Genomic DNA, 17,500 nt, shown 5'->3' with positions numbered 1-17,500 from the left:
CCGGACCTCTCCTCCATTCTCCCGGACCTCTCTTCCATTCCCCCGGACCTCTCCACCATTCCGCCGTACCTCTCCTACATTCCCCCGGACCTCTCCTCCAGTCCCCCGGACCTCTCCTCCATTCCCCCGGACCTCTACTCCAGTCCCCCGGACCTCTCCTCCATTCCCCCGGACCTCTACTCCAGTCCCCCGGACCTCTCCTCCATTCCCCCGGACCTCTACTCCAGTCCCTCGGACCTCTCCTCCATTCCCCCGGACCTCTCCTCCATTCCCCCGGACCTCTCCACCATTCCCCCGGACCTCTCCTCCATTCTCCCGGACCTCTCTTCCATTCCCCCGGACCTCTCCACCATTCCCCCGTACCTCTCCTCCATTCCCCCGGACCTCTCCTCCATTCCCCCGGACCTCTCCTCCATTCCCCCGTACCTCTCCTACATTCCCCCGGACCTCTCCACCATTCCCCCACACCTCTCCTCCATTCCCCCGGACCTCTCCTCCATTCCCCCGGACCTCTCCTCCATTCCCCCGGACCTATCCACCATTCCTCCGGACCTCTCCACCATTCCCGCAGAGTACCACCAGGACCTCCGGGAGGTGTTCAGTAAGGCCTGGGCCACTTCACTTCCTACGCACTGGTTTACCTACTGACTGGTTTATCCACTGACTGGTTTATCCACTGACTGGTTTACCCACTGACTGGTTTAACCACTGACTGGTTTACCCACTGACTGGTTTACCCACTGACTGGTTTATCCACTGACTGGTTTACCTACCGACTGGTTTACCCACTGACTGGTTTACCCACTGACTGGTTTACCTACTGACTGGTTTACCAACTGACTGGTTTACCCACTGACTGGTTTACTTACTGACTGGTTTACCTACTGACTGGTTTACCCACTGACTGGTTTACCTACTGACTGGTTTACCCACTGACTGTTTTACCTACTGACTGGTTTACCTACTGACTGGTTTACCTACTGACTGGTTAACCTACTGACTGGTTAATCTACTGACTGGTTTACCTACTGACTGGTTTATCCACTGACTGGTTTACCTACTGACTGGTTTACCAACTGACTTGTTTACCCACTGACTGGTTTACCTACTGACTGGTTTACTTACTGACTGGTTTACCTACTGACTGGTTTACTTACTGACTGGTTTACCCACTGACTGGTTTACCTACTGACTGGTTTACTTACTGACTGGTTTACCCACTGACTGGTTTACCAACTGACTGGTTTACTTACTGACTGGTTTACCCACTGACTGGTTTACTTACTGAATGGTTTACCTACTGACTGGTTTACCTACTGACTGGTTTACTTACTGACTGGTTTACCCACTGACTGGTTTACTTACTGAATGGTTTACCTACTGACTGGTTTACTTACTGACTGGTTTACTTACTGACTAGTTTACCTACTGACTGGTTTACTTACTGACTGGTTTACCTACTGACTGGTTTACTTACTGACTGGTTTATCCACTGACTGGTTTACCTACTGACTGGTTTACCTACTGACTGGTTTACCTACTGACTGGTTTATTTACTGACTGGTTTACCTACTGACTGGTTTACCTACTGACTGGTTTACTTACTGACTGGTTTACCTACTGATTGGAGTCCATTTCTGCCAAGGTCAAATCAGTTTACTGGACACACACTCACTCACACAAATGCCTCCGTGCCGGCACACACACACCTCATGTTTGTGTTTGAATGTCAGACAATTAAAAGCATTGTGTTTCCTTGGTGACATGGCCATTCCTGTGTGTGTGTGTGTGTGTGTGTGTGTGTGTGTGTGTGTGTGTGTGTGTGTGTGTGTGTGTGTGTGTGTGTGTGTGTGTGTGTGTGTGTGCCCCTGCGTGTGTGTGTGTGTGTATGTATGTGTGTGTGTGTGTGTGTGTGTGCCCCTGCGTGTGTGTGTGTTTGTCTGTGTGTGTCTGTGTGTGCGTGTGTGTGTGTGTGTGTGTGTGTGTGTGTGTGTGTGTGTGTGTGTGTGTGTGTGTGTGTGTGTGTGTGTGTGTGTGTGTGTGTGTGTGTGATATTGTGGAGAGACTGAGGGGTGCGTTACTCAGAGTGACAGCCAGAAAGGTGACATTGCCACCTGCCCGGGAGTCGGGCGCCAGCCGCGTCGTAATTTCTCTGTCTCGTTCCTGTTACCTTGATCAACTACAGGATAACAGAAGTGTTCCCTCTGTCTCGTTTTCCCTTGAACGAGCGACTCAAAGTGTGTGCGTGTGTGCCTCTGCGTGTGCCTGTGAGTGTGCTTGCATGTGTGCTTGTATGTGTGCTTGTGTGTGTGCATGTGAATGTGCGTGTGTTTTTTAGTGTGTTAGTGTGTTTGTGTGTGTGTGTGTCTGTGTCTGTCTGATGGGTGATGGATAGTTTACTGCCTCCCAACCTGTTCTCACCACCACTAGTTTACAACTTCTACTCTGTCCTCCTCTCTCATTATCTCCCTCTCCTGTTCTCTCACTTGGAGCATCACCTTAGGTCATAAACTACTGCAGAGAGGAAAAATAGAGAACCACTTTAGAAAAGAAAGAGAGAAAGAGAAGAGAGACAGAGAAAGAGAGAGTTAGAGAGAGAGAGAGCAAGAGAAGATAAAGAACGAGAGTTAGAGAGAGAAAGAGAAAGAAAGAAAGAAAGAAAGATAAATTTAGAGAGAGAAAGAGAAGAGAGACAGAGAGAGAGAGAGACAGAGAGAGAGACAGAGACACAGAGAGAGAGAGAGAGAGAGAGAGAGAGAGAGTTAGAGAGAGAGAGAGGGGGTGCAAGTCGCAGTTACAAGCTGTTTGTCAAAACTATCAAGATGAAACAGTAAACATGGCTTTATGTGGAGTGTTTCACAATACAGAACAGGTATTTTAGCAGCTCCATGTTCACAAACCTAAAATCATACAATACACAGCCTGTGAAAAATGGAATCAAATTGTAGTGAATTTGAGCCAAACTGAAACTAGGAACCTTGAGGAATGACATCAAAGACATGACTGCCTGCGCCAAGAAGCTGCAGACTAGAAAGGAGGGAAAGGAGGGAGTGAATTTGGAGGGTAGCTACCAGAAGCTTAATACCTACATGATGTGAAAAACACAGACACACCCTGTGCCAATAAGGTCCAGACCTCAGTTCAGGGGTTGAGGCAGGATTAGCAGGGCAGCAACACAACTCTGCAGTATTAAGGTCCAGACCTCAGTTCAGGGATTGAGGCAGGATTAGCAGAGCAGCAACACAACTCTGCAGTATTAAGGTCCAGACCTCAGTTCAGGGATTGAGGCAGGATTAGCAGGGCAGCAACACAACTCTGCAGTATTAAGGTCCAGACCTCAGTTCAGGGAATGAGGCAGGATTAGCAGGGCAGCAACACAACTCTGCAGTATTAAGGTCCAGACCTCAGTTCAGGGGTTGAGGCAGGATTAGCAGGGCAGCAACACAACTCTGCAGTATTAAGGTCCAGACCTCAGTTCAGGGATTGAGGCAGGATTAGCAGGGCAGCAACACAACTCTGCAGTATTAAGGTCCAGACCTCAGTTCAGGGGTTGAGGCAGGATTAGCAGGGCAGCAACACAACTCTGCAGTATTAAGGTCCAGACCTCAGTTCAGGGGTTGAGGCAGGATTAGCAGGGCAGCAACACAACTCTGCAGTATTAAGGTCCAGACCTCAGTTCAGGGAATGAGGCAGGATTAGCAGGGCAGCAACACAACTCTGCAGTATTAAGGTCCAGACCTCAGTTCAGGGAATGAGGCAGGATTAGCAGGGCAGCAACATAACTCTGCAGTATTAAGGTCCAGACCTCAGTTCAGGGATTGAGGCAGGATTAGCAGAGCAGCAACACAACTCTGCAGTATTAAGGTCCAGACCTCAGTTCAGGGGTTGAGGCAGGATTAGCAGAGCAGCAACACAACTCTGCAGTATTAAGGTCCAGACCTCAGTTCAGGGATTGAGGCAGGATTAGCAGAGCAGCAACACAACTCTGCAGTATTAAGGTCCAGACCTCAGTTCAGGGGTTGAGGCAGAATTAGCAGGACAGCAACACTACAGTATGTCAATATCTCATAACCATGACTAATTAGATCCATGAGTCACAACAGCAACTCAATCACTGCTATCAGTTAACATGTACTGTAACCATCTGGAGAGAGAGAGAGGGAGATCGTTACAAAACTCTCTATATATAATATGACATTTGTAATGTCTTTATTGTTTAGAAACTTATGTATGTGTAATGTTTACTGCTAATTTTTATTGTTTATGGAGAGAGGGAGAGATGGAGAGAGGGAGAGAGGGAGAGATGGTGAGAGGATAGATGGAGAGAGGGAGAGATGGAGAGATGGAGAGAGGGAGAGAGAGAGAGGGAGAGAGAGAGAGGGGGAGAGGGAGAGATGGAGAGGGAGAGAGGGAGAGAAAGAGAGAGGGAGAGAGGGAAAGATGGAGAGAGGGAGAGATGGAGAGAGAGAGAGGGAGAGAGGGAGGGAGAGAGGGAGAGAGAGAGGGAGAGAGAGACAGACAGACAGACAGGACAGACAGACAGACCACTCACAGAGCCAGCCTCGCACCCAGCAGTGACTGGGTTTTACTATTAAAGCTGATCAGCCTGGCTGAGCATTTCACTGTAGCCACGTCACACCTTGGGCATGGTCTTTTCCTCCACAGGAGCCAAAGATGTCACAGTCCGACGCAGATAGAAAGACGATAACATGACGGGGAACCCAACCATCTACCTTCCCAGATGCGTCTATCTTCTCGGAGCATCGTTTACAGACTGGGTGCCGTTGGAGTAGACTGCTAAGGGGAATAGTTTCGTGCGCTCTCCTCTCCTCTGCACGCCTCCGTCGCTTCCCTCGGCAATGTTTGGTTTCGTTCTCCCATTACCCAACCCCGCCGTCTGTCATTTATGAACTTTTAGCGCCGCTGTGCAACAGTTTCTCCGCACCCAGTGCGCGGAAGACTATGAAGACCACGCGGAAATGCCGCGCTCTGCTCTCGGTTGGACTCAACCTGGTCGCGCTGTTTTTTTCCACCACCGCGTTCATTACGACGTACTGGTGCGAGGGCACTCAGCGGGTCCCCAAGCCCAACTGCAGCAAGCAGCGGCGGCACAACTGCATCGACAACGGCACGAACGAGACAGACAAGAGCAAGGTCCACTACAGCTGGGAGACCGGAGACGATCGCTTTCTGTTCCGCCGTTTCCACACCGGGATCTGGTACTCCTGCGAGGAGAACATTCACGGTCCAGGTGAGATGATAACGTTTCTGTTAGTTAGACGCGCTCATAATGAGTCATTAGAACTATTGACATCCGGTTGAATGTTGACTAATGGTCTCGGGAAATCGGATAAATGGGTTGAAATCACAACTCAAATCTAAGTTTATTTGTCATATGCAACAGGATCCAATGGGATGTAAACGGCAGTATGTAACGCGAGCTCTTATCTCAACTGTTGCACGTTGCAGGAATAATCTCAAAACGTTTCAATAAGTAGGTTCATTAAATAATAATAATAGGATGTTGGTATGATAAGAAGTCTTAACAAAGTGCGCTGACAGTGAAACGGAACATCTGCTGTTTACTGTCTTCTATAGGCTACGTTTAGAATATTACGACCAGAACTCAATCAGACAGTTATTAGTTAATATCGGACTTTACTGAATTAACAGTGATACGTAGGCTGAACATTCTCACATTGATTGATCTGCGACGTGTATTGGATGCTGCACACACTCTCTCGTCAATATCTCCCGCGGTACGTAACTCATATGAGCTAATCGTTCACTTCAACAACAGGTTTACTTACTCTCAGACTCAGAAATCGAATTAAAGTGTATTGGTACATACACAGATGAGCAGATGTTATCACAGGTGCAGAGAAATTGCTTGTGTTTCTAGCTCCAACGGTGCAGTAATACCAAGCGATACAGAACAACAGGCACTTAATCCACAAAGTAAAAATAAAGAAATTACGAAAAATGTCAGACTGAGCAATGACAGGGTCTTGAATATATATTTAATTTATTAGTTTTATTACTTTTTTGATGATGTCGTTTTGTGTTGCTAGGTATTATCACTGCACTGTTGAGGCTAGAAACACACTGCAGGTCAAACACCGTTTCTATTTATATACTGTCCATACTGTCGATACACACCATTATATACAAACGGTGTCTAAGACAGGAACACAGTTCATATGAAGTAGGTATAGCCGTATGTAAACATGACTAACGTGACCTGTGTTCAATGACTCTGTATACACAGGGCAAAGCAGTTTCTAAGGTGCAGGGTAGAGTAACGGGTGGTAGCCGGCTAGAAACGGTGACTACGGTTCAGCGCTGGGGTACTCGGAGGAGACCGGCTAGAAACAGTGACTACGGTTCAGCGCAGGGTACGAGGAGGAGACCGGATAGAAACAGTGACTACGGTTCAGCGCAGGGTACGAGGAGGAGACCGGATAGAAACAGTGACTACGGTTCAGCGCAGGGTACTCGGAGGAGACCGGATAGAAACAGTGACTACGGTTCAGCGCAGGGTACTCGGAGGAGACCGGATAGAAACAGTGACTACGGTTCAGCGCAGGGTACTCGGAGGAGACCGGCTAGAAACAGTGACTACGGTTCAGGGCAGGGTACTCGGAGGAGACCGGCTAGAAACAGTGACTACGGTTCAGCGCAGGGTACTCGGAGGAGACCGGCTAGAAACAGTGACTACGGTTCAGGGCAGGGTACTCGGAGGAGACCGGCTAGAAACAGTGACTACGGTTCAGCGCAGGGTCCTCGGAGGAGACCGGCTAGCGGTGAATGTTTAACAGTCTGATAGTATTGAAGCTGTTTTCAGTCTCAGCTTTGATATTGCTCATCCACATATTTATATATTCTTATCCCATTCCTTTACTTAGATCTGTGTGTATTAGGTATTTGTTGTGTAATTGTTAGATATTACTTGTTAGATATCGCTGCGCTGTTGGAACTAGAAGCACAAGCATTTCTCTACACTCGCAATAACATCTGCTAAACGCATGTGTATGTGACCAATAAAATGTCATTTGATTTAATTTGATTTACTACTACTAGATGGTAGCGGGTTGGCTCGGTTGGCTGATGTCTTGGCCTCCCTGTGACACAAGGTGGTGTAGGTGTTCTGGAGGGCTGTCAGTGTTTCCCCAATGATGTGTTGGGCTGACCGCACCACTGTCTGGAGATCTCTGAGGTTGCGGACGATGCTATTGCCGTACTAGGTGATGACACAGCCTGACAGAATGCTCTCAATGGTGCATATACAGTGCCTTGCGAAAGTATTCGGCCCCCTTGAACTTTGCAACCTTTTGCCACATTTCAGGCTTCAAACATAAAGATATAAAACTGTATTTTTTTGTGAAGAATCAACAACAAGTGGGACACAATCATGAAGTGGAACGACATTTATTGGATATTTCAAACTTTTTTAACAAATCAAAAACTGAAAAATTGGGCGTGCAAAATTATTCAGCCCCCTTAAGTTAATACTTTGTAGCGCCACCTTTTGCTGCGATTACAGCTGTAAGTCGCTTGGGGTATGTCTCTATCAGTTTTGCACATCGAGAGACTGACATTTTTTCCCATTCCTCCTTGCAAAACAGCTTGAGCTCAGTGAGGTTGGATGGAGAGCATTTGTGAACAGCAGTTTTCAGTTCTTTCCACAGATTCTCGATTGGATTCAGGTCTGGACTTTGACTTGGCCATTCTAACACCTGGATATGTTTATTTTTGAACCATTCCATTGTAGATTTTGCTTTATGTTTTGGATCATTGTCTTGTTGGAAGACAAATCTCTGTCCCAGTCTCAGGTCTTTTGCAGACTCCATCAGGTTTTCTTCCAGAATGGTCCTGTATTTGGCTCCATCCATCTTCCCATCAATTTTAACCATCGTCCCTGTCCCTGCTGAAGAAAAGCAGGCCCAAACCATGATGCTGCCACCACCATGTTTGACAGTGGGGATGGTGTGTTCAGCTGGGTTGCTTTTACGCCAAACATAACGTTTTGCATTGTTGCCAAAAAGTTCAGTTTTGGTTTCATCTGACCAGAGCACCTTCTTCCACATGTTTGGTGTGTCTCCCAGGTGGCTTGTGGCAAACTTTAAACAACACTTTTTATGGTTATCTTTAAGAAATGGCTTTCTTCTTGCCACTCTTCCATAAAGGCCAGATTTGTGCAATATACGACTGATTGTTGTCCTATGGACAGAGTCTCCCACCTCAGCTGTAGATCTCTGCAGTTCATCCAGAGTGATCATGGGCCTCTTGGCTGCATCTCTGATCAGTCTTCTCCTTGTATGAGCTGAAAGTTTAGAGGGACGGCCAGTTCTTGGTAGATTTGCAGTGGTCTGATACTCCTTCCATTTCAATATTATCGCTTGCACAGTGCTCCTTGGGATGTTTAAAGCTTGGGAAATCGTTTTGTATCCAAATCTGGCTTTAAACTTCTTCACAACAGTATCTCAGACCTGCCTGGTGTGTTCCTTGTTCTTCATGATGCTCTCTGCGCTTTTAACGGACCTCTGAGACTATCACAGTGCAGGTGCATTTATACGGAGACTTGATTACACACAGGTGGATTGTATTTATCATCATTAGTCATTTAGGTCAACATTGGATCATTCAGAGATCCTCACTGAACTTCTGGAGAGAGTTTGCTGCACTGAAAGTAAAGGGGCTGAATAATTTTGCACGCCGAATTTTTCAGTTTTTGATTTGTTAAAAAAGTTTGAAATATCCAATAAATGTCGTTCCACTTCATGATTGTGTCCCACTTGTTGTTGATTCTTCACAAAAAATACAGTTTTATATCTTTATGTTTGAAGCCTGAAATGGGGCAAAAGATTGCAAAGTTCAAGGGGGCCGAATACTTTCGCAAGGCACTGTATATACATTTGTGAGGGTCTTAGGGCCCAAAACTAATTTCTTCAGCCTTCTGTGGTTGAAGAAGTGCTGTTGAGCCTACTATCTGTGTGAAGGGACCATTTCGGTTGACAGTGATGTGCATGCTGAGTAATATGACGTTTTTCACCCTCTCCACTGCAGCCCCGTCGATGTGGATGGGGGAGTGCTCTCTCTAATGTCTCCTGAAGTTCACGATCAGCCCCTTCGTTTGGTTGATGTTGAGGTAGAGGTTATTTTGTTGGCACCACTCTGCCAGGGCTCTCACCTCCTCCCTGTAGATTGTGACATCGTTATTGGTAATCAGGTCTACCACTATTGTGTCATCAACAAACTTGATGATTGAGTTGGAGACGTGCTTGGCCATGAAGTCATGGGTGAACAGGGAGCACAGGAGGGGGCTGAGCACGCACCCCTGTGGGCCGCCCATGTTGAGGATCAGTGTAGTAGAGGTGTTGTTGTCTACCTTCACCACCTGGGAGTCGGCCCGTCAGGAAGTCCAGGACCCAGCTGCACAGGGAAGGGTTCAGACCCAGAACCCTGAGCTTAGTGATTATCTTGGAGGAGCACTATGGTGTTGGAAGACTGACCTGTAGTTGATGAACCACTTTCTTACGTAGGTATTTCTCTTGTCCAGGTGGGATATTGGCAGTGTGCAATTGTTAGAAATATTATGAATAAATGAATAAACAATATTCTAATTTAAATGGAACTGTAACTAAGTAAACTTATACTCTGTTTTGTTATATCTGATTAACAATGTGAGTTCATAAGAAGGGATTGTGTGACACGGACAAGGAGTAATTAAAGTTAATGAACACCATTCCAACTAGGAAGAAAGGAATGGGTTGTGGATTAAGTAAACAGATAATGTAGTTAACCTATGGTTGAACCTGACTAAACTGAGCTCTGGGGTGTTTTAGATAAGGCAGTGAGTGCATTCCTAGGTTTTCTGTTAATTAGAACTGTCAGCTAAGTGGTGATCGATAATGGTGAGGAGTCAAAAGTTAATTCAGTTGTGTTGTGTGTCCTGTGTATGTGCTAGGCGGTCAGAAAGAACTCAGAATGAACTTTTAAAGTTCCATTTGTCCCGGTCTGGAGGAGGAGATTCATTTTAGAAGCAATGAATTGACGTCATGTTATTGTATATAAACTGTTGCTGTCTTACAGGGGGTCATAGCTGGTCTGTTTGTGCACGTCCACGTTCCTAGTCACCTTGCCGTGGTTAAATGTGGTGGTTCGCGCTTTCAGTTTTGCACAAATGCTGCCTAATCTAATCGCGACAGTGCGAACAACATCCTCTATACACTTCCTGATGAGTCAAAACAATCTTGAAGCATAGATTCCGATTGGTCAGACCAACGTTGAACAGTCCTTACCATGGTAACTTCCTGTTTGAGTTTCTGCTTATATGAGGGAAGCAGCAGAATGGAGGTATGATCTGATTTGCCATAGAGAGGGCGGGGGGAGGGTCTTGTAGCCACCCCAGAACTGAGGTATGATCTGATTTGCCATAGAGAGGGCGGGGGGAGGGTCTTGTTGTCACCCCGAACGGAGGTATGATTTGATTTGCCATAGAGAGGGCGGGGGGAGGGTCTTGTTGCCACCCCGAACGGAGGTATGATCTAATTTACCATAGAGAGGGCGGGGGGAGGGTTTTGTTGCCACCCAGAATGGAGAGTAGCAATGGTCAAGAGTTGGTGTTGCACGTGTAGCACAGAAGATGTGTTGATAGAATTTCGGCGTTTTGTTTCTCAGATTTCCTTTATTAAAGTCCCCAGCTACAATAAAGGTGGCCTCAGAATATACGTTTCTCAGAGAGAGAGAGAGAGAGAGAGAGAGAGGGAGAGGGAGAGAGAGAGAGAGAGAGAGAGACAGAGAGAGAGAGAGAGAGGGAGAGGGAGAGGGGGAGAGGGAGAGGGAGAGATTGTGTGTGAGAGAGAGAGATAAGAAAGAAAGAAAGAAAGAAAGAAAGAAAGAAAGAAAGGGAGAGACAAACACACACACAGGCAGAGCTTTATGGGAGCTGTGGAAGCCAATGTAGCCTGGTGAGCACTATCTGGCCAAGTCCTTCTAATTGTTTCAAACCTAACCCAAGCCTTAACCCTGACCATAACCACTCTGCTAACCTTATGCCTAACCCCGACCCTAACCACTCTGCTAACCTTATGCCTAACCCCGACCCTAACCACTCTGCTAACCTTATGCCTAACCCTAACCACTCTGCTAACCTTATGCCTAACCCTGACCCTAACCACTCTGCTAACCTTATGCCTAACCCTGACCCTAACCACTCTGCTAACCTTATGCCTAACCCCGACCCTAACCACTCTGCTAACCTTATGCCTAACCCCGACCCTAACCACTCTGCTAACCTTATGCCTAACCCCGACCCTAACCCTGACCCTAACCACTCTGCTAACCTTATGCCTAACCCCGACCCTAACCCTGACCCTAACCACTCTGCTAACCTTATGCCTAACCCTAACTTTAAATTAAGACCAAAAAGCTTATTAATGTTTTTTATATTTTTGAGGGTACAAACCATTTGGACTTTGCAGCTAGGCCATTTAGTGGGAACCCAGTGTTCTCTCCTCTCTCTGGGCTGGTAGGCTGGCATTACCTCGTACCTCAACACAGCTGTCCTATGTTATCTGCCAGGCAAGCAGGCAGGGTGTGTATGTATGCGTCTTTGTGTGTGTGTTTGTGCTTTGTGCTTTGTGTGTGTGTGTGTGTGTGTGTGTGTGTGTGTGTGTGTGTGTGTGTGTGTGTGTGTGTGTGTGTGTGTGTGTGTGTGTGTGTGTGTGTGTGTGTGTGTGTGTGTGTGCTGGCAGCGCGCTGTAGGCAGGCTCTGACAGACTGGGGCTCCGGCAGTCTCCTGCAGCTGTGGAAGATACTGGTCTTCCTGGGTCTCCCATCTTGCCACTGGAATATCACCTTCCTACAGTGAAGTAGTGTCCCCCTTGTTTTGTTCCATCCCACTTGATTTGTTCCATCCCCCTTGATTGGTTCCATCCCCCTTGATTGGTTCCATCCCACTTGATTGGTTCCATCCCCCTTGATTGGTTCCATCCCACTTGATTTGTTCCATCCCACTTGATTGGTTCCATCCCCCTTGATTGGTTCCATCCCCCTTGATTGGTTCCATCCCCCTTGATTTGTTCCATCCCCCTTGATTTGTTCCATCCCACTTGATTTGTTCCATCCCACTTGATTGGTTCCATCCCCCTTGATTGGTTCCATCCCCCTTGATTGGTTCCATCCCCCTTGATTTGTTCCATCCCCCTTGATTTGTTCCATCCCACTTGATTTGTTCCATCCCACTTGATTGGTTCCATCCCCCTTGATTGGTTCCTTCCCACTTGATTTGTTCCATCCCACTTGATTGGTTCCATCCCCCTTGATTGGTTCCATCCCCCTTGATTGGTTCCATCCCCCTTGATTGGTTCCTTCCCACTTGATTTGTTCCATCCCACTTGATTGGTTCCATCCCCCTTGATTTGTTCCATCCCCCTTGATTTGTTCCATCCCCCTTGATTGGTTCCATCCCCCTTTATTTGTTCCATCCCCCTTGATTTGTTCCATCCCACTTGATTTGTTCCATCCCACTCGATTTGTTCCATCCCCCTTGATTGGTTCCTTCCCACTTGATTTGTTCCATCCCACTTGATTTATTCCATCCCCCTTGATTGGTTCCTTCCCACTTGATTTGTTCCATCCCACTTGATTTGTTCCATCCCCCTTGATTGGTTCCTTCCCACTTGATTTGTTCCATCCCACTTGATTTGTTCCATCCCCCTTGATTGGTTCCTTCCCACTTGATTTGTTCCATCCCACTTGATTGGTTCCATCCCCCTTGATTGGTTCCTTCCCACTTGATTTGTTCCATCCCACTTGATTTGTTCCATCCCCCTTGATTGGTTCCTTCCCACTTGATTTGTTCCATCCCACTTGATTGGTTCCATCCCCCTTGATTGGTTCCTTCCCACTTGATTGGTTCCATCCCACTTGATTTGTTCCATCCCCCTTGATTGGTTCCTTCCCACTTGATTTGTTCCATCCCACTTGATTTTTTCCATCCCCCTTGATTGGTTCCTTCCCACTTGATTTGTTCCATCCCACTTGATTGGTTCCATCCCCCTTGATTGGTTCCTTCCCACTTGATTTGTTCCATCCCACTTGATTGGTTCCATCCCCCTTGATTGGTTCCTTCCCACTTGATTTGTTCCATCCCACTTGATTGGTTCCTTCCCACTTGATTGGTTCCATCCCACTTGATTTGTTCCATCCCACTTGATTGGTTCCATCCCACTTGATTGGTTCCATCCCACTTGGTTTGTTCCATCCCACTTGATTGGTTCCTTCCCACTTGGTTTGTTCAATCCCACTTGATTGGTTCCTTCCCACTTGGTTTGTTCCATCCCCACTTGATTTCCTTTCCAATGGGATAGCAGCGTGGAGTATTGGTCGTCACCATCTGGATGTCACCATGATACAGTCGACTACACAGTGGAGACAGTTTGAGCTGCAAGATGGCAACACAACAACAAGGGGACAGTGTCCTTCGCTCCCGCTTGCTTGAGCATTGCTCTCCAGCTGTAAAGAGAGGGAAGTAGCTAGATTGTGTAATCAATATCAGGTCAGTGAGGACAGTGAAGTAACTAGATAGTGTAGTCAATATCAGGTAAGTGAGCACAGGGAAGTAGCTAGATAGTGTAGTTAATATCAGGTCAGTGAGGACAGGGAAGTAGCTAGATAGTGTAGTCAATATCAGATCAGATCAGTGAGGAGAAGAGAGGGAAGTAGCTAGATAGTGTAGTCAATATCAGATCAGATCAGTGAGGAGAGGAAGTAGCTAGATAGTGTAGTCAATATCAGATCAGAGAGGAGAGGAAGTAGCTAGATAGTGTAGTCAATATCAGATCAGAGAGGAGAGGAAGTAGCTAGATAGTGTAGTCAATATCAGATCAGATCAGTGAGGAGAGGAGGTAGCTAGATAGTGTAATCAATATCAGGTCAGTGAGGACAGTGAAGTAACTAGATAGTGTAGTCAATATCAGGTAAGTGAGCACAGGGAAGTAGATAGATAGTGTAGTTAATATCAGGTCAGTGAGGACAGGGAAGTAGCTAGATAGTGTAGTCAATATCAGATCAGATCAGTGAGGAGAAGAGAGGGAAGTAGCTAGATAGTGTAGTCAATATCAGATCAGATCAGTGAGGAGAGGAAGTAGCTAGATAGTGTAGTCAATATCAGATCAGAGAGGAGAGGAAGTAGCTAGATAGTGTAGTCAATATCAGATCAGATCAGTGAGGAGAGGAGGTAGCTAGATAGTGTAGTCAATATCAGATCAGATCAGTGAGGAGAGGAAGTAGCTAGATAGTGTAGTCAAGATCAGATCAGTGAGGAGGGGGAAGTAGCTAGATAGTGTAGTCAATATCAGATCAGATCAGTGAGGAGAGGGAAGTAGCTAGATAGTGTAGTCAATAACGGATCAGATCAGTGAGGAGAGGGAAGTAGCTAGATGGTGTAGTCAATATCAGATCAGATCAGTGAGGAGAGGGAAGTAGCTAGATAGTGTAGTCTATAACGGATCAGATCAGTGAGGAGAGGGAAGTAGCTAGATGGTGTAGTCAATATCAGATCAGATCAGTGAGGAGAGGGAAGTAGCTAGATGGTGTAGTCAATATCAGATCAGATCAGTGAGGAGAGGGAAGTAGCTAGATAGTGTAGTCAGTATCAGATCAGATCAGTGAGGAGAGGGGAGTAGCTAGATAATGTAGTCAATATCAGATCAGATCAGTGAGGAGAGAGAAGTAGCTAGATAATGTAGTCAATATCAGATCAGATTAGTGAGGAGAGGGGTGTAGCTAGATAGTGTAGTCAATATCAGATCAGATCAGTGAGGAGAGGGAAGTAGCTAGATAATGTAGTCAATATCAGATCAGTGAGGAGAGGGAAGTAGCTAGATGGTGTAGTCAATATCAGATCAGATCAGTGAGGAGAGGGGAGTAGCTAGATAGTGTAGTCAGTATCAGATCAGATCAGTGAGGAGAGGGGAGTAGCTAGATAATGTAGTCAATATCAGATCAGATCAGTGAGGAGAGAGAAGTAGCTAGATAATGTAGTCAATATCAGATCAGATTAGTGAGGAGAGGGGTGTAGCTAGATAGTGTAGTCAATATCAGATCAGATCAGTGAGGAGAGTGAAGTAGCTAGATAATGTAGTCAATATCAGATCAGTGAGGAGAGGGAAGTAGCTAGATGGTGTAGTCAATATCAGATCAGATCAGTGAGGAGAGGGGAGTAGCTAGATAATGTAGTCAATATCAGATCAGATCAGTGAGGAGAGGGGAGTAGCTAGATAGTGTAGTCAATATCAGATCAGATCAGTGAGGAGAGGGAAGTAGCTAGATAATGTAGTCAATATCAGATCAGATCAGTGAGGAGAGAGAAGTAGCTAGATAATGTAGTCAATTTCAGATCAGATCAGTGAGGAGAGGGGAGTAGATAGATAGTGTAGTCAATTTCAGATCAGATCAGTGAGGAGAGGGGAGTAGATAGATAGTGTAGTCAATTTCAGATCAGATCAGTGAGGAGAGGGGAGTAGCTAGATAATGTAGTCAATATCAGATCAGATCAGTGGGGAGAGGGAAGTAGCTAGATAATGTAGTCAATATCAGATCAGTGGGGAGAGGGAAGTAGCTAGATAATGTAGTCAATATCAGATCAGATCAGTGAGGAGAGGGAAGTAGCTAGATAATGTAGGCAATATCAGATCAGATCAGTGAGGAGAGGGGAGTAGCTACATAGTGTAGTCAATATCAGATCAGATCAGTGAGGAGAGGGAAGTAGCTAGATAATGTAGTCAATATCAGATCAGTGAGGAGAGGGAAGTAGCTAGATAATGTAGTCAATATCAGATCCGTGAGGACAGGAAGTAGCTAGATAGTGTAGTCAGTATCAGATCAGTGAGGAGAGGGGAGTAGCTACATAGTGTAGTCAATATCAGATCAGATCAGTGAGGAGAGGGAAGTAGCTAGATAATGTAGTCAATATCAGATCAGTGAGGAGAGGGAAGTAGCTAGATAATGTAGTCAATATCAGATCAGTGAGGACAGGAAGTAGCTAGATAATGTAGTCAATATCAGATCAGTGAGGAGAGGGAAGTAGCTAGATAATGTAGTCAATATCAGATCAGTGAGGACAGGAAGTAGCTAGATAGTGTAGTCAATATCAGATCAGATCAGTGAGGAGAAGAGAGGGAAGTAGCTAGATAGTGTAGTCAATATCAGATCAGATCAGTGAGGAGAGGAAGTAGCTAGATAGTGTAGTCAATATCAGATCAGATCAGTGAGGAGAGGAAGTAGCTAGATAATGTAGTCAATATCAGATCAGTGAGGAGGGGGAAGTAGCTAGATAGTGTAGTCAATATCAGATCAGATCAGTGAGGAGGGGGAAGTAGCTAGATAGTGTAGTCAATATCAGATCAGTGAGGAGAGGGAAGTAGCTAGATAATGTAGTCAATATCAGATCAGTGAGGAGAGGGAAGTAGCTAGATAATGTAGTCAATATCATATCAGTGAGGAGAGGGAAGTAGCTAGATAGTGTAGTCAATATCAGATCAGATCAGTGAGGAGGGGGAAGTAGCTAGATAGTGTAGTCAATATCAGATCAGTGAGGAGAGGGAAGTAGCTAGATAATGTAGTCAATATCAGATCAGTGAGGAGAGAGAAGTAGCTAGATAATGTAGTCAATATCAGATCAGATCAGTGAGGAGAGGGGAGTAGATAGATAGTGTAGTCAATTTCAGATCAGATCAGTGAGGAGAGGGGAGTAGCTTGATAATGTAGTCAATATCAGATCAGATCAGTGGGGAGAGGGAAGTAGCTAGATAATGTAGTCAATATCAGATCAGTGGGGAGAGGGAAGTAGCTAGATAATGTAGTCAATATCAGATCAGATCAGTGAGGAGAGGGAAGTAGCTAGATAATGTAGTCAATATCAGATCAGATCAGTGAGGAGAGAGAAGTAGCTAGATAATGTAGTCAATATCAGATCAGATTAGTGAGGAGAGGGGTGTAGCTAGATAGTGTAGTCAATATCAGATCAGATCAGTGAGGAGAGTGAAGTAGCTAGATAATGTAGTCAATATCAGATCAGTGAGGAGAGGGAAGTAGCTAGATGGTGTAGTCAATATCAGATCAGATCAGTGAGGAGAGGGGAGTAGCTAGATAATGTAGTCAATATCAGATCAGATCAGTGAGGAGAGGGGAGTAGCTAGATAGTGTAGTCAATATCAGATCAGATCAGTGAGGAGAGGGAAGTAGCTAGATAATGTAGTCAATATCAGATCAGATCAGTGAGGAGAGAGAAGTAGCTAGATAATGTAGTCAATTTCAGATCAGATCAGTGAGGAGAGGGGAGTAGATAGATAGTGTAGTCAATTTCAGATCAGATCAGTGAGGAGAGGGGAGTAGATAGATAGTGTAGTCAATTTCAGATCAGATCAGTGAGGAGAGGGGAGTAGCTAGATAATGTAGTCAATATCAGATCAGATCAGTGGGGAGAGGGAAGTAG

The 17,500-nt window shown here is 45.8% G+C and overlaps 1 protein-coding gene across 1 annotated transcript in view; it reads left to right on the top strand.

Moving 5' to 3' along the window:
- The first annotated feature begins 4,637 nt into the window (after positions 1-4,637).
- LOC110516715 (germ cell-specific gene 1-like protein) overlaps positions 4,638-17,500 on the top strand; it is a 43,555-nt gene continuing 30,692 nt past the window's right edge. The window contains exon 1 of the mRNA XM_036939369.1: positions 4,638-5,251. Coding sequence (XP_036795264.1) covers positions 4,963-5,251 — 289 coding nt within the window. The 5' untranslated portion in view covers positions 4,638-4,962. The remainder of the gene's footprint in view (positions 5,252-17,500) is intronic.

Source organism: Oncorhynchus mykiss, chromosome 12 (assembly GCF_013265735.2).
Source record: "Oncorhynchus mykiss isolate Arlee chromosome 12, USDA_OmykA_1.1, whole genome shotgun sequence".
In the NCBI taxonomy this organism is placed as follows: Eukaryota; Metazoa; Chordata; class Actinopteri; order Salmoniformes; family Salmonidae; genus Oncorhynchus; species Oncorhynchus mykiss.
Note: the sequence above shows the minus strand (reverse complement) of the source record. Positions and strands in the feature narration are given on the sequence as shown.